At 38.4% G+C, this 24,484-nt stretch overlaps 1 protein-coding gene and 1 long non-coding RNA gene across 3 annotated transcripts in view; one reads left to right on the top strand and one right to left on the bottom strand.

Moving 5' to 3' along the window:
• Positions 1 to 10,426, bottom strand: part of LOC309710606 (lysosome membrane protein 2-like) — a 36,025-nt gene extending 25,599 nt beyond the window's left edge. Inside the window, exon 1 of one of the 2 annotated variants that reach the window (XM_082540211.1) lies at positions 9,956 to 10,426. In XM_082540211.1, coding sequence (XP_082396337.1) covers positions 9,956 to 10,078 — 123 coding nt within the window. In that variant the 5' untranslated portion in view covers positions 10,079 to 10,426. The remainder of the gene's footprint in view (positions 1 to 9,955) is intronic. The other variant, XM_082540212.1, reaches the window with a different exon arrangement.
• Positions 1 to 22,937, top strand: LOC309710607. Its single transcript, XR_014277766.1, has 3 exons — positions 1 to 31; positions 20,533 to 20,611; positions 22,422 to 22,937. It is a non-coding gene; the product is annotated as an uncharacterized lncRNA (long non-coding RNA).
• The last annotated feature ends 1,547 nt before the right edge of the window (positions 22,938 to 24,484 follow it).

Genomic DNA, 24,484 nt, shown 5'->3' with positions numbered 1-24,484 from the left:
GAGAGAAATAACATCGTGGAAGAGACATAAAGTGAGTAAAAAACGTCCTAAATGCATTTAGAGTTTATTTAGAACTACAAATTACATTTCTTTTAGCAATTATTGTTTTTTTAATGTCACAATTCCAACCCTGCTCCTTTACCCGGGCTTGGACCGGCAAAAGTGACCCGAAATAAGCACTCTGGTGGAGTTACTTTGTGTGTGTGTGTTTATAAGTAGTTTTAAACCTTGTGATCCACAAAACAGCATAAGAGTAAAAGAAGAACTGACTGTGTTACAGCACCCGCTGCTTGTTGAGAGTAAAAGCGATACACGTTTTCACGTCTTTTTTTAGCGACTTTTTTTTTAAAAAAAAGTATGAGTATGACCTTAGCGACTTTTTTTTTAAAAAAGTCGCGACTTTTTAAAAAAAAAAGTCGCTAAGGTGTCTGAAAACTCGCTAAGTCGCTAAGTTGGCAACACTGCTCCTGCTCTGTTCCTGTGCTACTGAGTGTAACTACCGCCCCTCCCCCCTCTTCCCAGCGTAAAGCACAAGGCTCGCACGAGTGAAGCGGAAAAAAGTGCGAGCGGGTGAGAGAAAAAAAAAAAGAAAAACGGCTCGTGATAAGGAGCTGGCTGCTCTAACAGCCATTTCATTCGCTACCGACCCATCACTATTGCACAGACATCATCACACATACAGCAATTACTAACATCCATGCATTTTAAATTTATATTCATAAATTAAATTTAAATCATATTTTTGTATATATTAATTAATTTCATCATCCCACTGTGAATTCAATGTTACATTCACCGTTTACATTCGTTTCACGTGTCACGTACATAGCTTTATACTCACAAATATTTCTATCCGGGACAGAATTTTGTTTGGCTCAACACTAAATATATCGAATTAAGAATTCAAAATAAAGCAGTGATCACAGGCGTAAAGCTTAAAGGGCGACAATTCGTTCCAGTAAAGCTGAAGACATTTTTGATGACCGTGCAACACGTACCTCTAAATTTTATGTAAAACTTGTGGAAGGAAGCATCGTGGTGGTGCAGAATTAAATATTTATGTTTAAATTCTTAAGTGAAAGATTTTCCCCTCACACTGCAAAGAGGTTGACGAGGTTTACATGAGCATGACTAACAAGTTGGCCACAACATTTCCCTAAGTTAATATACAAATAAGCTTATTTTACTTGCAAGTTGTGCACCTTCACCAGCTTTATTAAGCAACACTGCAAAGAGGTTGACGAGGTTTACATGAGCATGACTAACAAGTTGGCCACAACATTTCCCTAAGTTAATATACAAATAAGCTTATTTTACTTGCAAGTTGTGCACCTTCACCAGCTTTATTAAGCAGGTTAACATTTTCAAAATAAAACCACTAAGCAAAAGAAAGTCCAGAGACGAGACAGTAGTCAGAAACTATAGTGAAGATGGTAATGATGGTGAAATTTCCTTTCAGGAATCAGTCATTTTTCATTATCACTTCACCAGTGGGTCACTTATACTGACCCTGGTTGACTCACATATGAGCTGAGAGACTGCCAGCCAGTTTCCCAATAAATCTTTCAACCTGAAAGAGGCTTAGCACACAAAGAGAGTCTACTGCTGGGAGGGTATCCATGGGAAGAGACCCTTCATGCTGGTGCAATGTGGAAAAGGCAGTAACTTGACACAGCTGAAATATATCATATTGCCAAACTAGCAGATAACTGAGTATGTCTCCATGTGAGTTAAATGCTTGTGTCACTCCCACAGATACATTATTCTTTCCAGTTTACACTTAAAAATGAAACTTGATATCTTCTCCAGCCATTTTATTAACAAACATCTATCTACTTGCTTGAACAAGTGAAGAAGAATTCTTTTATGAAACATGGTGTACTTTGCAAAACTTTCATTTCTTGTTTTAACAGGACTTGATATGAATTAATGTGACCATTAAAGCCACAACAATGATCATATATAGCAACTCCTGGGTAAATTCCAGAGTGTTCATCTGGGAAAATGCAAACATTTTCATTTTGAGCTTGAACACTTACATATGAACATGTGTTTACATAAACAATCCGGTCCAAAACCGGATTAATTAATTTTAATTTGTTTAATTTGTTTCCAAAACCCCGCAGTCAGGACATGCTATATTGTATTTAGATAGAAGCTAGCGAGCTAACTTCCTGTTAACTTCTAACTCCGTTAAATGTCATAAATTCCGTTTTCATGGATGCCTGGATGTTAAACTCAATTGTTACACCTGGTAGAGCAGAACGCTGATCATTTTATTAAAGATGAAAGACTTTAGACTGTTTTTCAACTCTCAGTAATGCCACAGTGATCGTTTGATATATGGACCTGCAGCGGAGTTCAGGCCCAGACACGGCTAGTGACGTCAGACTGAACAACCGGATAAGTTATAAAAATTACTGCTCCAACCTCTACACATATTTCATCTTAGCAAACCATAGTTGATTTGGACATCTACTTTATGCAAGACACAAAGACATTTTTTCAACTACTTTTTACAGACAGATTACTTCACTTTCAGTCCAGTAATGCCAGAGGGTAAGAAGCTCACTTGAGTTATGTCACCTCGATACATCTTTTATATATATATATATATATAAATCTTGCTTTAAGTTTGTATCTGTCTTGTGTGAAACTTGTATGAAAAGCATACAGTCAAACAAACAAACAAACAGATATTGCAGACATAAACAAAAAGGCTAATCCAAAAGAAGAAGCCACTGCTCCAAAACTGCCAAAAATACCCCCGATAAAGATTTCCTGTTCTTGAGAAATGTCCTTGGGTATGACGAAACTGTTTGGTCATGCACAACCCCAACCCAAGCGAAGTTTACAAGTTTACAAGAAAAATATCACATTACTTTACAGAAAAAAATACTTCACACTTCACTAAATACTTTTTTTCTTATGCAGGCTAAAATATGGGTATATAAGTGGAAGCTACAAACCATGAACCAGAGAGATGAAGCTTGTTGTAAACGGGTCTTTCAAATGGAAACTAATCTGAACTCTAAAGATTGTAACCAAAGACTAGGGTTGTCAAAATGCTATCATCTCAAGCTTAGTATTGATATTGATAACGAATACTGATCTGTGCAAATGTTTGTAGGAATAACCTCTGTTACCTCATGTGCTTCTGGTTAATTTGCATCACATTTTTGTTGCAGATTAAATATTTTTAAGGTAGACTTCTACCCTTTCTATCTGGCTGCTGGTAGAGTTTTCTTAACTTTAATCAGGAACTTTAAGACAACGATATCACATTTAAGACAAATAACTATTTATATTATATACGGACAGGACCATTAACATTTGCTGCCTACTTCTCTCCCAGTTTAATAGAGTGGTTTTATTTTTCATCATTTCTGCTCGCTGCTATATTAATGATAAATAATAGCTAATGTTTATGATGCTTCACCAAGTTTTTTTTGCTGCTCTTCATGTATTTATCTGCTAGCGAAAGCGAGGGCTGTGCCCCTGCTTGTCTGGGTGTGGTTGTCAAGTTATGTGTCAGATAAAGGAGGTGATGATGACACTGTTGGCATCAATATTGCTGGAAATGACTGGTGCATCAGTAATTGTTTTTAGTATCAATTAATATCTGAGTAGCAACATTATGTTATGTGTGTTGACCTTGTACCTTGTTAACCAGCATACTCTGCAACTTCTCTGTTTGGAAAACATGCTTGATAGAGCACAATCACAAAACTCAGCTGATCCAAGCAGAGTTGTGCACTGTGTAAAGGAGTAACCCAAATTGTACTCTGACAATAAAACAAGAATATTTAAACTATAGTACACACTACAAGTAGGGCTGCCACGATTAGTCGACTAGTCACGATTACGTCGACTATCAAAATCGTCGACGACTGATTTAATAGTCGATGCGTCGTTTGAAGCTTTGTAAGATCACAAAAGACGCAGGAATGAGTAGTAGGATTTAAGAGTGTAATAACGGACTGAAACAGAAGATGGCAGCACTGCATGTACAAGGATGCCAGCTGCCGTTAAACCCCGAAGAAGAAGAAGAAGCTGTGTCCCAGAATTCATAGCGCAGCCCTGCTCAGTTTCCAACAATGGCAGCAGCTAGTTAGTTTTAATAATACTCTTATTATTCTTTCTGGGTCACAAAATAAACTTTTAACATATTTTCAGGCGAGAATGTAGCTGTGTAAACCTCAAATATCTGCTCAGTTTATCAGGACACCACATATTATCAAAATCGCTCCAACGCCTGTTACCCCACTAGCTCGTTAGCGAGCCGGGGGCAAGGCTCACTAGCGCCGTGAGAACACCGGACTCGGTGCAAATCGTTTTCAAACCCACCGCCGTCTTTCGCTACTCAGGTTAAACATATATAAGTCACTTAGATAACTTAAAAATGTTATTGTTTGGCTTTTTTTAGTATTTTATTTATTCCTGAGTAAATTGGTTTGGCTGAGATTAAAGTTATAGTTTTTGCACAGCTGAATAAACGTCAAGCAGACAGCTGATTATCAGAAGTGTGAGATGCTCGAGAATTTACTCCGGTGTCCCGTTATATTTTAGATAGCAAGGAGTTTATTAAACTTCACTGAAACAATCTGCAAATTCCATTAAAATTTAATAAACTATCATCTTGTCTTTATTTTTAGTTACCACATACCTTAAACACTTAAAGCTGTAAGCTAATGATAGTTATATAAGAGCAGATGCTGCTGGTGCAATAAGCTGTATGCTGTAAGTCCAATGGATGCATGATCTGATTAGTCGACTAATCGCAAAAATAATCGGTGACTAGTCGACTATCAAAATAATCGTTTGTGGCAGCCCTAACTACAAGGCATGTAGTAGGACCCCCAGACCCCCCTCTTCAGAATAACGGTAACCACCAACCCTCCACCTTGTCTCTTGACCTCAATAACTTAATGGCCTGTATGTTCTTGTTTTGTTCTGGACTAGAAACTGACTGTACTTGAGTTTTACTAATGGGCATTAAAGTACCTAAACCTCTTTTAGAAAGAGCTACTGTGCAATCCACTTACATAGAGATTTTCTTAAGGCTCCAGACTTTGAGTCAAAAGTATATTTATCACTGTAAGTGACGTGCTACTGATTAATATAAATGTCACATAATTGTGTTATTTAGCGACTAAAGACTATTCTGTTACAGACGACTAAAAATTCTGACAACTTTCTTGTTCAAGTGTGAAAATAATTTAATGACATTAATCAGTTCTGTGACATCTGTGATCAAAATATACTAACTGCAGAAGCTCATCTTCAGCTCATTACCTTTTTGTTTTTTTCTCCATTTTCAGAATCAGAATCAGAAAGGGTTTTATTGCCAAATGTTGAGCGGGTTTACAAAATTAGGAAATTGCTGCGGTGCTTCAGTGCAAACATACTGTTTCCACACCAAGCCTAACGGTCAAAGAAAATGAAAATTTTCACATCATCAATAGAAAGTCTTGCATATGGTTGTCGACCTCTAAAGTCTGCGAAGAATAATCTGATACCTGTTATGAAGTCTTGATATGAAAACAAGCATGAAGGTGTGCCATATGAGAATACTGACTGTGGGCCAATGGGTCTTTCATGTCCGCACTATTATTAAGGAAAAGTGAACCTTTTGGGAAAGCTCCACTACTTTCTACCATCTGAAATGTTGGAAATCATCGAAATGTCTGGACCTCAGTGACTAAAGATATGATGAACATTACTACAAATGTTTTCAATGTTGGGCAGATGCTGGATCAAACATTGATCGCAAAACTGTTGCATTCAATGCACCCGTCCAATTTGATAAGTTTCTGACCCATTTTTAAGTTTATGCAGCAAGACTAAGCGCTTCAGTTAGCTTTAATTAATTAAAACATTTAGAAATCAAAGACCATTGTTCAATGTACTACGAAACACAATGGCTAAAAAACAAGAGTTAAAGGAAGTGAAAACAGTAGCTATTCTACATGTTGAGAATGCAAACTTTCTTTTGAAGATGCACAGATGGCACTGTTCTTGGCCAATACAGATTATTTTTAAAAGCATGACCTGCTAATTCTGATTTTCTTTTCTAGGAACTATGACTGGCAGCTGAATAAGCATAAATTCACTGAATAAGCATAAATTCACTGAATGCACGACGCCCTGACAGTGTGTTTATTTGTAGTTGTGTCCCTCTGACCTTTTCACCTTTGGTTCTCAAGATAATCCATCTGAGAATCCTCTAAACCCACAAAACTCTTGAAACGGGATGACTTGACTGGGGTCTGTGTGGGTGACAATTTTGATGTTAACATTGCTCTAAGTATGAGTTTCCCATAAGCAACAGTAAAAAAGCATTAGGGCTACCATGATTAGTCGACTAGTCACGATTACGTCGACTATCAAAATCGTCGACGCGTCGTTTGAAGCTTTGTAAGATCCCAAAAGACGCAGGAATGAGTAGTAGGATTTAAGAGTGTAATAACAAACTGAAACAGAAGATGGCAGCACTGCATGTACAAGGATGCCAGCTGCCCTTAAACCCCGAAGAAGAAGAAGTAGCTCTGTCCCAGAATTCATAGCGCAGCCCAGCTCAGTTTCCAACAATGGCTGTATCCCAATTCAGGGTCTGCAGCCTTAAAGTATGCAGCCTCAACGATCCTCAAGGGCCGCGTACTCAAAGACCGCTAAGGCCGGAAGTGCGAGGCTTGTGAAATGGGACGGTCTAGCCTCTGTTGCGCTGTCCAGGTTGCCTAGCAACCATGATACTAACAACTGGAAACATGTCATACAGCTTTGTTTGACAGAAATGAAGGAGAAAATCTTTTGTTCATTTGTTTGTTTGTTTCTACATGAGCTTTGATCATTCTCTGTAAGATGAAGGTCAGCTATTGAACGCTGTATATTTTAAAGTAAAGGCTATAAAACCAAGTTAGTACAAACGTCACTAATGTCACATAACTTTGCCGACATGTGGCCAACAGTAATGTTTTAATGTTCGTCGTTATTAAACATTTGCACATAAATAAGTGACATAATATTCAGTACTTACTTAAAGTTTACTCTTCGGGCGCCCCTCATCCGCCGTTTTTTTTCGGCAAAATTATCCACACCCACCGCCGCGCTATGCATTCTGGGCCATGAAGTCTACACTGCCACAGCCTTAAAATTCGGGGAAATGAAGGACGCATTTCAGGGCCGCATTTCGAGCAGCCTTTGAATTGGGATAGCCTTCGGCGCGCTGCTGTGACGTAATCGGCCTTGAAATGCGTACTTTAAGGCTGCAGACCCTGAATTGGGATACAGCCAATGGCGGCAGCTAGTTAGTTTTAATAATACTCTTATTATTCTTTCTGGGTCACAAAATAAACTTTTAACATATTTTTAGGCGAGAATGTAGCTGTGTAAGCCTCAAATATCTGCTCAGTTTATCAAGACACCACATATTTTCAAAAGTGCTCTGACGTTTTCGGAGACGTCTGTTACCCACTAGCTCGATAGCTAGCCGGGGGCAAGGCTCACTAGAGCCCGTGAGAACACCGGACTCGGTGCAAATCGTTTTCAAACCCACCGCCGTCTTTCGCTACTCAGGTTAAACATATATAAGTCACTTAGATAACTTAAAAATGTTATTGTTTGGCTTTTTTTTTGTATTTTATTTGTTCCTGAGTAAAACGGTTTGGCTGAGATCAAAGTTATATTTTTTACACAGCTGAATAAACGTCAAGCAGACAGCTGATTATCAGAAGTGTGAGATGCTCGAGAATATACTCCAGTGTCCCGTTATATTTTAGATAGCAAGGAGTTTATTAAACTTCACAGGAACCCACAAACACAGGTGGAAAACGTCCTCTCAGCACTGACAACACATACACTGGATTTATAGAAAGTTCTATAAATAAGTAAATTAATTATGTAACACTTCCCCCCATGGATATGTCTCCCCAGACCATAACTATCCCACCACCAAACTAGAGATGCTGAATGTTCTGTGCAGCTTCTCCTCCTTCTCACATGTACTGAAGGTGAACCTGCTCTCAACTGTGGAAATCAGACAGTACCAGTGATGGACCTGCCAATTCTGGTAATGATCAGGCACCACAGTGCCAGGTGGTGAGCACAGGACCCACTAAAAGGACCCACCTTCATAAAGTCTGTTGCTGATTGTTTTGTCAGAGACAGTCACACCAGTGGCCTGCTGGTGGTCATATTGTAGGTAATCTGGCAGTGCTGAAACTGTCCCTCCTTGCACGAAGGAGCAGATACTGGTCCTGCTGATGGGTTAAGGACCTTCCAGCTTATCTAGATTCAAGCTCTCTCTCCTACAGTAACAGCCTGTCTCCTGGAATCTCCTACTCCTAATGCTCTTGAGAGTGTGCTGGGAGACACAGCAAACCTTCTGGCAATGGTACGTATTGATGTGCCATCCTGGAGGAGTTTGACTAGCTGTGCAACATCTGTAGGGTCATCATATCACCTCAAGCTACCAGTAGTGACACTGACTCTAGCCAAATGCCAAAGTAGTGAAAAAACTGTCAGAAAAGATGAGGAGGTAAATGTCTGTTTCCTCCACGTGTGAAACCATTCCTGTTTTGGAGGTTGTCTCATTGTTACCCCTCTAGTGCATCTGTTGTTAATTTCATGAACACCAAAGCAGCTGAAACTGATTAACAACCCCCTTTGCTACTTAACTGATTGCTATACTCTGACTTAAACATTTTCCTTTAACTTTTTTGACCAGCGTAAACTGTAGTTAGCATAGTTAGATTAGGTAATATCAGAACCAACTCCATGAATTCCACATTTGTCACTGCCATGACAAACAAAGTAGGAAGATTTAACATTAAAAACAGAACGCTAAAAATGATACCGGGAACTACAAAAGGTATTCATTATTATTTTTCCACATATTACTAATTTAATCTTTAATATCCCCACTAAGGGCATTAATCATCACTGGCAACAGTCGTTGATGGCCAAAGGTGGGACTGATTTTACTCGGCAAACACACAAAGGCGGATAGTAAAACTTTGTAGGCCAGTCCACAGCACATAACTAATTCTGAAGAATTAGCGCCATGACGTCCATTAGCTTTGCATGGCAGTTCCATATTAGCATATTAATTGCAAGTTATCCAAACTTGCTCTATCTTACCCATTGCACTGGTGTGGGATGTTGAAACAGAGTTTACACAGCTAATATTTTAGTTTAGAGTGGCTGCGGCATCTTAACTTGTTACACTTAATTTAAAGTCAATGAAAAGTTATGTTGTTACGTTTAAGTTGACTTCTTATCTTGTGTGGACAAGAAAGTAACTTGTTTGCACAAGAGGAGTGACTTGTTGGGACAAGATATACATATCACAATATAAGAGATCAATAGGAATTTCTTTAGATCAGTCATTTCCTAGGAAGAAGTATTTATAGTCATGTGTGTGCTCATGGAACTGGGACTGAGGCTATGTAACTGTAGAGAAGAGAAAGTGCTGATTGCATAGTACAGGCTACTTAACCCATAACAGCCCATTTTTGGCCCATCCCCCTCCACCTCACGCGGCCACTCCTTCTGAGACACATAGCCCATCACTGTCTGTTTGAACAGTCGCTGAACAACTATTTTACTCTTGTTTCTATTCAGCGCAATCCACTTAGGTTTCTGATGTGGATAAATAAAACATTACTTTATTTTAATGACCAATAAAACAATGAATGCAATAAAACCAACAGGAAAAAACAGCTCATGTTGGAAAGTGTGAAGAGAATTGGAGGGTATGCAAATGAGTAAGGGTCTCACACACAGGCACACAGACAATGGCATCATTTTAGTGTTCATCATTCTCAACACTCTCCTTGTAAACAATTAGCCCATTCACAGGGGGGGAAATGCACGTCATCACTCATTCAAGCAGCCATGCATGCACGTGAGCTTTAAAAGGTAGAAGAATATAACGGTGTGTGTGTTTTCCCTTTACCTTTTTCAGGCGGTTGTTCATTAATGTGCGGAAAACTTGCCCTGCAAACAAGCCAATCCCAACCGCGAGCAGGACGGCGCAGGTGATCCCAACCACGTAAATGGTACACGATCTCCGTGTCATGTTGGCAAGTGGCAGGAAGAGAGAGATGCCAGCGGGACTCTTGAAGGATGAATGGATGGATGGATGGATGGATGGACACTTTAATGTCCCCACGTTTCCCCACTGCAGACACAGAATTTTTTCCCCTCTTTGGCTTACTGAAAAAAGTTGCAGAAAAGTTTCTTCACGGCTATATCTCAAAGGTGCTGAGCGTTTAGTTTTCCAAAATTACAGAGAGCTGCGAGGAAGTTTTTTGTGACTTGCTGGTGATAGTGAAAGTTTTATTTATTGACTACCACGAGGTCCCCATTCCTCTCAGTCGGTCTGAAGCGGCGACCTTAAAATAAAACATGTGCCACGAGTATTTGTAGCAGGCTGTAAAAACTCTCCCTCCCTCCTCACGAGGGAGCGCCGATTGGTTGATACGGTTTACGAGCCAGCAAGGGTGTGTGCGCAGGCGTGCGCCCCGTGAACGCACCACCACATGCTGAGCAACCCTAAACGTATCACTGTTAGCGCAACTGCTCCAAAACTGAAACGCGGTTTCACTCTATGTGACTGAAGGTGGTTATGTGTAATCTGAGCGCTATCTGTGACACCAGAACACGTGGCGAGTCAATAAGTCGTCCACTTTCTCGTGCTCTGATTCAAAAAGCTCAGAGCCAGATGGATATCATTTCACTCATATACACGCGCAACACTTCCGGCTACTGCTTTATGTCAAAAGCCCTTCACCTTGCTCAAGGGCAGATAAGATAGTAGTTTCCGCAGTGAGCTGGAAGTGGTTAACCCAAAGAAATTTGTTTCTATTTAATTAAACCGTGAGCTAAAGGCTGCTGGACTACTTTCCATAAACATGCCTTACTTTCCACTACAGTTGTGGGGAGACAGCCTAACTACAGGCTGAGGCAAAAATTAAACTAAAATGGATAGCTTTTTTTTTTCCATTATCTAGGTGACTTTTTAAACCAATGCTTGCTTGGACTTCTTTTTCTTATGTTACGATATCTCAAGGATTAAATGAGTAATTGAACTTTTTTACACTGACAAAAAGGGGAATTCCACTTGTCTGGCCTACAGAGCAAAGTAGGTTGCTCTTAAAAGTTGTTAAGAATAAAAGCTTGCATATGCATATGCTTGCATATGTTTTTTAAATGGTTTAAACCAGGAAATATGTGTGATATCAGACACATTTCCTGGTTTAAACCATTTAAAAAACCGTTACTTTTCAAAGCCAGTGTTCCAAAGTGCTTCCTAGAAACACCTAATAAAAGACAAAGGTCAAATGAAACGTCAAAATTAGAAAAAGACACATTTGTGATTCCAAATTCTAGTGAATAACCTAAAATTGACAAAAAAATATAATTGTTAAAAAATAAGATGGAATTTAGCTTCATATATATGATCCTCGAGCTCTGGGAGTTTGAGGGTCCTGCGCAGTATCTTAGCCATTATTAGCACTGCACTGTTCTTGACTGAGACCTCTGATGTTGGTGATGTAGCTTGCCATCAACAGTGTGTGAATGTGTGTGTGTGAATGGGTGGATGACTGGATGTGTAAAGCGCTTTGGGGTCCTTAGGGACTAAAGCGCTATACAAATACAGACCATTTACCATGTTGTGCTTTGAATTTCCTGAAACCACTTTTCCAGTTTTGGGGTTAAAGGTCCTAATGCTCCTTGTACCACTGGGATCACATTGAAATTTCCTTCCATATCTGCTCCAACTGTTCCTTCAGTCTAATTTGGTGAAGCAGCTGAAAGTGATTAACAGCCCACTCTGCTACATCAACATCCCTGATGTTTAACTGACTTATGCTTCACTCAAATTAAAAAGTGCCTCCTTTTTTTTTTTGAGCAGTAAATGTATATTTATATATACATAAATATACATATACATTATTTTAAAAAAGTAAACTAAAATTTTATGAAAAAAACCTTATGGAGTTAGCATAATGAGGAAACAATGAATCAGGATGAGTAGTTTTTGTCTTTTGGGCCACACATCATTCATCCAATTCTCTGTAAAGGGGATGTTCACAGTCAGACAAGTGATGCAAACTCAGTGACACCATGCCATATTGGAAAAAAAATTACAAGGAAACCAATGAATGGCTCGAGGCTGGCTCAGACACTCAGGTTATTCCATTTATCAGCCTTGTGTCCATATGGTGAGACTTTAATCCAATAATTCCGATTACTGAAGAAGGCACACATTCCCCCTGAAAGCTTTCACAGAGTTCTGACAGTCCTCTGGTGTATGCTCCTCAATGATAATCTCATGGTTATCTGAGTCTGTTCCAGCATTTGTTCCAGTGTGTTCATGAACCCAGATTTTTCTTTTTGTATACAAAGCCCATTTTACATATCATCACATGTTCCCGTTTCCTTTACCGGCAGTGATGAGATCAGTTTGAGATACCTCTGCTTTTAGACGGTCTAGCATAGGCCTCTTTTATCAGAAACGGCTATTCTTTTCTTGGTAGTTGTGCTCTATATGTTTGTGTACATAACAACAAATTAGAAACACAGTGCTGTAATAACACAAACCACCAGCTGGTCTATTTGCTTTTTAGAGATGTTTTTTTGCTACTGCAGTTTTCCTGCCAACACATTTGAGGCTGGGCAGTGGAATGAATTATTGATGTCTGACTGCTTTCAACTTTAGCAATAGCTCAAATTCACCTGATATAAATTGAGGTCCATCATCTGTCACTATCCCTTTGGGCATTTGTTTTGCTGGCTGCGGTGCTCTGCCTTATGAATAACATCAGGCCAGCGTGCATATCCATCCATAACAGGCATCTGTTTAACATCCCTTGAAAATTGAAGGTGTGTCCTCTCCCAGATGCAGAAATCACAGTATGTGAAATGCGTTTTCTATACGTTGCTGCATATTACACAGATTCTGCTGCTTTTCAATTACCGTATGTGTACACCGCCGTAGAAGGCCTTTGGAGAGCGTATTCATTCACTCCCACAGTGGCTGAAATCTATCTGTGAAAAAAACCTGCCAGGTGTTTTTTTATAGGATGACCCTGAAACTCCTGAGAACACAGTTTTCATGTGAGGTCAAATCGAAGTTTCACAAATGCAAGCATCCTCTGCTGTGTATACTTTGATTTTTCAGACAACATATGCTGTGCAAAATCTTTTTGGGTTTCTTCTGCTTTTCATATGCAGCGGTAGGAATGCAAGACACCAAGAGCGCTGAGTTTGGTTTAGGAAATCTGTGATCTGCTAATGGAAGTCAGGATAACGCATCAGGATTTCCGTGCTGTTCACTTGTTTTATACTAAATCTCACAGGCACAATAAATCCAGCTAAAATCAGGAGCATTTATCACATGACGCATAACGACTCCCAGTCTCTGCAGTAATCCTGTCATGGGGTTATTGGAGTGGCAAAATTAGACATGGACTCACTATAGTGACTGATCAAATGGAGAACTGAATGTAGTTTACTAGTAACAGCTATTAGTGGTGGCAGTGGGTGCTGCCGCTTTGAGATCATGTGAATTCCCTTTGCGCCAGTGACATTTCTCAAGCATGACACACTGTGTTATTGGGTGAAAGTATATTCCCTCTGTAAGCATTAGTTTTAGGCTTTTAAGCACTTCTTTAAGGTTATAGGATCTCTGTGTCCTGCCCCACAATTACAATGTTTTCCAAATACTGAATTAAACCAGCTTTGAAATACAAACTGCTCTTTATTGCAGTCTGTTTACATGATACAGCCCCTTATGAATTGTAAGGTCAAGTAGTCCTGAGAGCTGTCTTGTAACTTTACATATTGATAAAGAGTGGTCATTTTTCATCACTCCCTGGTTTTTGTGATTTGATCATGTGCATATATTAAGGTCAATCAGTAACCCTCTCAGTCTGATACATCTAATGGTTGCTTAGACATATATATATATGTTGTTGTTTTTTTTGGCCTAATCTGTAATTCATTGGTGTAATTACCCTGTAAGCCTGTATTTGTCGTAACTTGCTTCCTTCCAGATCGCATTCCAGAGCGTGTTTGGAAAAAATCAGACCTCCAGGCAATACATGTATTGCTTTGATCCCTGTTACTTTCATTAAATTGGTTAAAATGCTTCAGGTATTTCTCGTGTACAGCCTCTCCTGCAAACGCTCTTATGCTAACCTGTTTACCAGAGATAGATGACGTTTGACTTCTCTTCTTCATTCGCTTTAATACAAGAAGTAGTGTTTCTAGTGTCTAGTGTTTCTGTAGGACCCAAAAATAACCAAAAATAATATGACATGGTTTCAAACTGTGTAATATACTAAATACCAAAATATGTAATAACCTAAAAATGTTTTGTCACATAGAGTGTTAACACTAACACTAACACATACTTGTTTCCTGTTAGATCATCATGATCTTAATAGCAAGGAAGGTTAGAGCCTTCCTATCCCCATTATATATCAGTAATATGGTTGGTGCTGTGACATGCTGATGCATTCAGATATTTTCATGGTTGTTGCTGAGTCATAATACTCCTATACTCCATAATAATTGTAGTATGTGGGGCAATAGCTTTTCTTTTTGCTTCTGATGTGGGCCACAGCAGCACCACTGCATTAGACACACTTTTTAAGACACATTAATCTGATTGCTAAAGCTTTTTGCAGCATAGTTATTTCCTCACGGTGTGACACTCAACACACTTGCATATTTCTTTCCCCATTTCTTGGTGATTTTGAAAGTTTTTGTCCAACCAGTCAGCATTTGGAGAACTAGAGTACATTTCACATTTAACATTAACTACACCAGATATTAGCTTTTATGCAGGTCTGCATTGTTATACTCTGCTTTGCAACAGTGCTCCAAATTCATACTCATAAAAATGCAGTAGACTTTAGCCCCAAATATACTAAAGTACAGGACAGAGTAGATGTGTTGAAGCACCCTAAAATTATCATTAATTCATATAAATACGACTTTTTCTCAGCAACAGCTCTTCTCTGGGGACCTCGGATTATGGATTTTGGATGTGAAGTCAGATGTTTGTTTTAGTTGCTCCATGGGTGAGAGATACTGGAGGAAACACAGTGATTACTGTATATCTCTCTGTTTCTCTGTGAGATTTGAAAACTTCCATCAACTGTAAATCAGAGTGTAAATAACAGTTTCATGAGAACATCCACATTTGGTTTATTAATGATAAAACCCATGAAAAGATGCTGTGCCCATTCTGATGATATTGGAAGGAGGCTTCCACTTCACTGAATGACTTCACCTGGGCCACATGCTGAGACCTTTAAAATGGAAAATGGAACTATACCAAATCTCCTCCCTGAGTGTAGAAGTTCAAATACATCATATAGAGGATGTAGATAACAATAAAAGCCTTTGAAGTTGCTCTTTTGAGGAAAATGGAAATACTTCCACTGATCTAACCTACCACTTTATATGTGATGCATTTTTTGTGCCAGAGGAAGCTTCTGTAATCAAGTTATATTAGGAAGTGCAGTCAGCCTTCTCAGTATTACAGTCTTAATGTATATTCTGCCTTTTTAGGCTCTCTCTGGGCGAATCATCTTGAGGTTTTTTTGTGTGTGGTGGGGCGGTTAAGCTGAAGTCTTTAGGCTGTGTTTATTGTGTGTTTATTGATTCATAAAAGCAGTTTCTTGAATTTGTAATAACTAGAAATTAAAGTTGCAGACATCTTAGTAAGTGTAATTTAGTATGGTGTAACGTAAATGTTAAAAGTTTTGTTGCTGTGCAATTGTTCTTTTACTGGATCTCCCACATTATGAAATGAGAAATAGTTTTTTTATACTGAAAATTGTGCCTGGCAGTTTAAACAATAAAGTTGCATTTAGCTCATCTATAAGCTGAAATTTGCTTTTGCCCTTGTGAACTATTTTCATATTATCACTTGATGCATTGTTATAATAAAGTGCTTGTACCATTCAATAGTGTTTGAGAAGGGCTCAGAGTACAGCTGCTGCTCCTCCATATCAAAAGGAGCAAGTTGAGGTGGATCTGTCTAGGATGCTTTCTGGGCACCTCCTGGGTGGGGTGTTCTGAGCATGTCCACACAGGAGGAGGCTTTGTGGTAGATCCAGGACCAGCTGGAGAGATTATATTTTTTGGCTAGCCTGTGAACACCTCGGTGTTCCCCTGAATAAGCTAGAAGAGGTGGCTGTGAAGAGGGATGTCTGGATTTCTCTGCTGAGGATGCTGGAAATTGCAACATCTGTGCTTTCCACAAAGAATTCAAACTGATTTGTCTGCCCACAGAACAATTTTCCACTTAGCCTCACTGCATTTTAAATGGGCTTTGACCAAAGAAGGTGACCGAATTGGTCTGGATCACATTGACTGGTGGCTTCTTCTTTGCATGTCTTTAATGTGAAAACTCATTATCACAGACTCTTGCAGACCTTTCCATCGCTCTGGTTTTCTCTCTCACAGAAGTAAATCTGCAGTCTTACTATCTTGCTTTTGTGCTGAGACACTTTGCTTAGCCTTGAAAGGCACATGCCTTTGCCATTATCCATTATTCGTCTGCAACTTTGTAAATCCACAGGGTGTGTTGTCATTCAGGAATAAGCGCTTTGAGAATGCAAATAACATGCCTGGAAAACAGGTCCAAATGCAAACACAGTCATAATATACATACAACTTCAAAGGAGAACCCTATTGAAGAATACAAATCCAGAGCCCTTTTCATGTGTTGGCCTAATTTTATAAATAGGCATTAGGAAATATATCCATTGTCTTATATTGGCCTCCTGTGGTTTTCATTGTATAGGCTACAACGTGATGAAAGTCTTAGAACCAGCTATGTTTAAACATCAAGCATGTTACACATAACAGGAAAACGCATCAGCAGAACCCTCAGCTGTAATAGCATGCTCCCCCTTTTGAAATGCCACTGTACATAGAAACATTGACAGACATAACAGGATATATAGATTTACAGTTTAACAACAACAGGAAGACAATGTCAAGTTTATTAGACAGTAGTTACATAAACATGTCAATGTTTGAAGAAACTTAACGGTTTATTAGTCACATTGGCATTTAGGAAGTGTGAAAACAATTACTTTTGCTTGAGACTTTCTTTACTTTTCTCTTCTGGGAGACGTTGAAAACCCCCCCCAGAAATGTATGAAAAAAGCAGCATGTTTCCTATATGTATACAGCGAGAGGCTGGAGAAATGTAGAAACATCCCTCCCACTCAAACAAGCAAATTTCTGTGTTAGTCATTCATTTAATTAGCTGTTATCATCTGATGCAAGAAGCAGATTCTTTCTCTCTGAAACAGCCGCAGCTGGACGTGTGGGTACTAATGCAATCATAGCTCGCTAATCATGAAGCTATACAGAAGCTGTCCATTGTGTGCTCAGCCTCCTAGCTAAAACCCTGCGAGAAGTTATTTACTTTTACGAAAGGAATTCAAAACTTTTGAAAAAGATTTATACTTTTAAGGGTTTAAAAAAGATCACATATCAATTAAAGGAAATGAGAATCTCTTTACTAGTTTGAATGAATATATATGATTTTAATAAATGAACGTATTAAATTAATACATTTTTATAAATTCAAATTAATTGCATATCACTTTCATTTACATTTTCAATCACGACCAGTGTTGGGCAAGTTACTTTGAAAAAGTAATTAATTATAGTTACTAGTTACTTCTTCAAAAAACAAATGAGTTAGTAACTTAGTTACAAGATTCTAAAAGTAATTAATTACTTGAAAAGTAACTATTGTATTACTTTAAAAAAAAAATGTTTAACCCTCTGGGGTCCAGGGTATAATTGGCCATTTTTAACTACTTTTGATTAAACCTCTATATTTCACCTTTAAAAACTATTTACTTTGCCTTGTTTGGTATCATTCTTTTCAGCACAACCTCACATGTCTGAATTTACATTTATGTTTTCATTTTGACATACTGTATTAACACAATTGATCTTAAATCAGACAAAAAACATATAATCCGAGTAGAAAAAGTTATATTTTTTTACTGTAACAGCCACAAACATGTTTAATGAATCATATTTTATAACTTTAAATGCAAATATAAATTGTCAATTTTAAAATCATATGCACAAGCTTTGCAAACAACAAAGTTATTTGCAGCCATTTACCTTTTACCCCTTTTTTAAATAACCATTTCAAACTATTTACAGAACAGTCAGCTGTTCTGCATCAATAAGATTCCGCACAAAATATTTGTGCCACTCCAAAAATTTCTGTCCACTATAAAGGAGAACATCACAGCCTGCAGGTCTGACAGCAGCAGGTGTATCACTCATGTTTTCTACCTGGAGACAGCAGTTACCTCATTGTTCTGACACACAACACGAAACTAGTCACAACACTAGGGCAGGACCATATCATGCCGTTCACGGTAATACCGGTACAATGTTAGGCAACGATAAGAAAATGAAATATCGTGATAGAATATGGGTAAAAGGCGCATGCACAGTGCCTTTGTTTTCATACGCACATGGCCGAAAAAGCATGGCGGTAACGGAGAATGAGAAGGGAGAAAGCAGATCGTTGAGTGAAACGGATGAACCAGAATAGGTTTGTAAAAATGGTGCCACTTCAGTGATGTGGAACTGGTTTGGTGTTTGTCCGTCAGATACCCACCAAAGCACATTTTTTTTGTAGAACATGCCGTCGTTATTGCCGTTATTCCCATCACTGATTGCGACCCCCCTTTTTTTGTTGTAGAAGCTAACATTTTTTTAAAAAGTTCATGTGAAAATTGAGTGCTCTGTAGGCACACCGTCCACCTCCTCTGACATGCATAACTTCTCCCTTAATTCCCATGGGGTTGCCATAACAGATGGATCCATCTGTGTTCAGACTTGGTACAGATTTTACACCGCATGCCCTTCTTGATGCAGCCCAACCCTTTACCCAGCCTTGGAACCACTACTAGGTGTACTGTAGCTTGTGATGGCCTGTAGTCATGCAGTTTTCTTGATATTTTGTTTTGAAATGTAAACCCTGCTTCATTCAAAATAAAGTGCTGCCTCTGATCACAATGGTAGCGCAGTATAATTAGCAAAGGCAATTTAGTTTTATAGGAATGGGATTTCTGGAAGGCAGGAAATGTGGCCTTGAGTAACATTTAGTTGTTAAGCAATCTCAATTGTGTTTGACTTTTAGTTCTTGTATTAACATGCTCTTATGAACAAAAGCCACTTTAGCTACAAACAGTCTGTGTGCTCAGAAGAGCTCAAACATCTGTATTTCTTTCTACTCCGGTGCCCAGATATCTGCGGTTCCTCCCACCTGCTTCTCAACCTGACCTTTCCCCCTTTTCCCAGCAGCTGAAAAAGTGGGTGGGTAGCAGCACCAGATGTCAGCTCTCCCATTGCACAGCTCTTTGATCTTAGAGATATCCAACTCTAAAGAGCTCTCGTTAGTGAGGGGGATCAGAGACTCTGTGATAATGTTTTGATAATTATATCAGGCCTTCTTACTAAGAGAAGTAGGAGTACACCTTATTATATTGTACGATCTCAAAAAAGCAGCTATGATTTATGACTGAGGGCTTTGAATAGACAGATGTCATCTTATACCCTTGAGGCCCCCCAGGTCCTCTGGTCTGATGACTGGTTGTTTAAAAGAAAGAACATGACCATTTCTTTTTAAGCTTTGATTTCAGTTGGATTCCCCGTTGGCCTTCGAACTGCTGATTGTGTTGTTTAACAAAAACATGCTATCTCAGTCTATTTTGCATTACTTTAACTATGTAAGAAAGTAGTAGTTTCATTTACTCATATTAGTTGAGTTGTGCAACAATATTTTAGCTGTTCATTGCAATTTATATTGTGCTCTTGTACAGTTTTTTTTTTTTTTTTTGCACACAGACCATACTATTTTCCATAGGAGGGAACTCTGGGCTCTCTAACATGATTTTTTATTTTAATTATTTTACAATGACAATGTGCAAAGTTGTTGACCCTACCTGTGGATCCCCACGTGACTCCACTCATTCCCACTGCAATTGTCATTTATAATTCTGTTTAGTCATACACAGAGGTGTAGTGCCGCTGGAGAGCAAGGGAGCAATGACTTTCCAAGAAAGGACATAAATTACTCATGCTCAGCCTAACCAATTTGAGCTCAGTTGTCACTCCAAGAGTATTTTATGCAAGAAATTAACAAAGATAAAATGATTGGTTCTCTCATCATGACATATAGGGTTGCTGGACTGAAAGCCTCTTTTGGCATGAAAAAGCCAAAAAAAGGCACAGTGTTAGTTTTGTGACTGTGAAAAAAATCTTTGTCTAAATGTTCCTTTCCCGCGCTGCACCACTGCAACCTGGTAAAGTCACCCAGCTACAATGTAGGCAACAGTAAATAGTTGCCATGGCTCCCCCCCCCCTTTGATCCAGAATTTGTATTGTTTCACTTCAAGGTCCAGCTGTGTGCTCAGATTTGTTGACGTTCTCACAGCACCCAAACCTGTTCATTTAAACCCACAGAACTGCTGAACATCAAGGTGCTATGCCGATGCATCCATCGTGTTCTCAGAAAATACAGTCATTACAATTACATGTTAAGGTGAGTCAGGGGAGGTAATGAGTTTCTTGTTGCTGATGACTTTATTACTAACAACTGTTATATTGCAGGCTGTGCTTTAGCTTAGATGTTAACACAGCATTCTTTTACTGCTTATGTTTCTGCAAAGTTCAAATTTTACTTCTCAATAACTTTAGAACGAGTGACGTTGGATTTACAAATGAATACAGTAGGTGCGTTTGCTGGGCTGAAGAGTAGCACTGGCAGTAGCTGTTTTTTTAAAATATTGCTTTAGCCTAGCCAAACCTACCTCGATCTGTGTGGAAAATAACTGATCTGAAACACACCACTAAGTCCACCTCTGAATGGCTAAAATAATAAAAGTTAGGGTTTTGGAGTGATCTAGCCAAAGTCCAGGCTTAAATCTGATTGAGATGCTTTGGCAGGACCTTAAACAGGCCGTTCAACCTCTGAAACCCTCCGGCGTGGCTGTATTAAAATGTTTCTGCAAAGAGGAATGGGCCAAAATTCTTCCACAAAGATGTGAAAGAGTCTTCGCCAGTCATCACCAGAGATGGGCAGTAACGCGTTACTTGTAACGCTAGTCTTTACAAACCGCTAGTATTTGATTTTATTTATTTTCTGCTGTGTTTTACTTGCATCTATTTGAAAGAGTGAGTGTAAACACACACACAAAAAAGTTATGTGCTGGAATGTGCAGAAAATAGATTTAAATATTAAACAAATTTCTTCCAGTCAGAGAATGTTGCATATAATTACATTTTTGCTTGATGCATAAAGTTAAAAGATTAAAACTAATAAAACAAGTTTTAAAAAGGGACTTTTCCATTTGATTACATATTTTATGATGGATTATGTAGAAAGAGTAGAATTGGGCTGAAAGATCTATCGCTTTATCACCTTTTCAGGTTGTAAATCGTGTTTTTAAAAAGTAACTAAGTAATTAATTACTTTTTAAAATAAGTAATCAGTAAAGTAGCGGGATTACTTTTTTGGGGAAGTAATCAGTAATTAGTTACTGATTACTTTTTTCAAGTAACTTGACCAACACTGGTCATCACAAATGCGTAATTGCAGGTCTTGCTGCCATGTAAGCCTGCCAAAAGCATATCATATGCATCTTGGCTATGGCACGATTACAGGAAACAACATTGCCACAAACTCCCTGCTGTTATTTAATTTTCTTATGACTACAAGTCAGCCTCATCAAACAGGCCAGAGTAAAATCTAAATTGCATTGGTTTGAAAAACAATCCGTGTACTCTGGATGATTAAGCCTGTATGTTTGGTGGCACGGTTACAATGAATAAAACATGCTCATTCTTCCAATTCCTTTTCCGCTGAAGGCGCCTTCTCTCTTTCACACATCATCGCTGTCACTTCTCATTGTGTTCCGACTTTGGGAAAAGATCTCAAACAGGACAGTCAAAACATCTGAAATCAATTTTTTGTCTGTCTTGGGGGGAAAGAAAAACTTGGTGGCCTTGCTCTTCCTGTACTGATTAAGGCAGAACTCCAACACAGTGACACTTTCTCAAGGAAAATATATTCAAGGCAACACTTTCTGAATAAGGTTTTGTCAGTGAAATGATCCAGAGTTTATTTTAACATTATTTATCTTGGCATACAAGTAGTTTGAGTTTACTATCCAAGAACCTGTCAAGATGTACTGACCAAAAAAATTAACAGTGAACCATTTCGATTAAAAAAAAAAAAAGTAATATATGAAAGGTAACTTTATGAGCCTCATATTTTTTGGAAAAATTCACTCGTGGCCCTTCACGTGTGCCTCACACCTTTTATAATTTGAATTTTTTCCTTTTTTTCCCAGTGAACCGAAGGAATTTTCCAAGCATCACCTCCGTTCAACTTTGAGATCCTTACCGTCCACTGCACAGGATGTATCGTGTCCTTGGACATAGCATGCATGTTTATCTCATTTCCCAATGTTTTTCTGCGCAGTTTGAGGATACAGAGTAGGAAGTATTGAAGGACTATAGAACACCCCACCCAACACAAACAAAGGAGTAACAGGTTGATGCAATACCCTGTTACATTTTTAAATGAGATTTAAGGTTGGAGGGGGTTTCCCTTTAAAAATAATGACATTCACTGACACATGTTGTATTTTGTTTCTGAATTTATCACTTTGCATTTAGTTACTGATAATTTCTCCAGATGACCTTTCCCTCAATTTGGCTGAGATGATACAGAGGAACCCCAAAATAGCTGGAACCATTGTTACATTCTGTCTGCATTTCCAATTAAACGTGTGTTACAGCATGTTCTTTGTATGATTTATTACCAATTGTTTTTTTTCACAGCTTAAAAGCTAAAAGATTTTTATCTGAACTGCCATCGGCTTACATAATAGCAATCATAGGAGCAATAAAGTTAGCATGTTCTCTGTGAAGGGCAGGTTGTCTAACACACACACACACCCACACACACACGCACACACGCACGCACGCACGCACACACACACACATCTTAAACAGCAAGTTTGTTATTATAAAAACAAATTTTTATTGAGTTGTGCTTGCCTGCCAGGTACTAGTTCAGGAAGCACACACAGTATGAGTGTTTTTTTTTAATAACATCATAAAGAACAACACAAAAACAACACAAACACAAATGTCATTAAATGCAGTGCAATAAAACTATCACAAATCTGTGGATGTTGATACGTGCCTATATGTGGAAGCCGCCAAATAAGGCCAAATGAGTGAACACAATGTCTCAATGGAAAAGTCTATTTTAGAGAGTTGTTGTCCAGACAGTGCTTACAAACATATGGTTGCATGACTGATGGGGACACCTATCCTGTGCTCTTCGCCAAGGTCGTAGACAGGGGATTTCTTCAAAGATGATGAAACAAATGAAAACAATAGATAGGCGCATTTACTTAACAGGAACAGAGCTCTGTGCAAAATATGTAATATTCACGTAAAAGTATATGTATTTGTTTCTTCTCTAAAAGGCAAAAATGTGCACTGCAGTTTCTTGTGAATAGCAATGTTATACATTTTATCAGCTTTTAATTTTTTTTTTTTTTAAATACTAAGTTAAAGTAAATGATTATGGTACAGCGGGCAACTCTATGAATTGGCATCAGGAACAGTTTCTTAAGATAAAGTAAAAATTCATCATTTGATAAAGACATTACTGATTCAGCCTCAAGTCATAGATGCAGGTTAGAAGGTCTACAGACTGTACACAGACAGAAGCTCCTCTGCTAGAGGAATATTAGCAGTATTAATAAAAATGTGTGTTATTTCACTTTTTTAAAATGCCAACACACTGTGAATTCATATTTACACAGCAGGACACAACTGACTCAGTGTGTGAGCTGTATTTCTTAATACACAGCTGTAGCCAAAAGTGACTTTTCTTCTGTCAGTTACAGTGCATTTCCTATGTTTATGACAAATTTTACATTTAAATTAGGGTTCATGTTTTTTGCTGTGGATGGCTGAAACTAGATGTGCCTGCAAAAAGTCAGGTTCTGTCTTATTTTTTTTTAAGTAAGTACAGGTGTTATTTCAGTACAGTGACCCTTTATTTATACATGTTAATCATTAGCTTTCTTTGCTGCTCACTGTGCTTTCAGGACCTTTTTATCGCTATGTGCACATCTGTATCCGTTAAACAGAAAACGCTGAATGACAGTTGAGTTTGTGCTCTGAGCATTAAATTTTGTAAATGCTTCTTGTGTATGTCTCTTCAAGATTTCCCCCAAAGATTTTACAAACTACAGCCATAAAGTGCTAAAAAAGAGATAACATAATTAGCAAATAATGCACATAGTTAATACTGGGCCACAACTTTACTGATAAATAAGTTGTTTATAGCTCTGATCAAATAACCAGAGTGACCTTTGGAGGAATTATCTGG

This window comes from Aulonocara stuartgranti (assembly GCF_965226115.1).
Source record: "Aulonocara stuartgranti genome assembly, chromosome: 7".
In the NCBI taxonomy this organism is placed as follows: Eukaryota; Metazoa; Chordata; class Actinopteri; order Cichliformes; family Cichlidae; genus Aulonocara; species Aulonocara stuartgranti.
The sequence above is the reverse complement of the archived record's forward strand: the minus strand, read 5'-3'. Positions and strand labels throughout refer to the sequence as shown.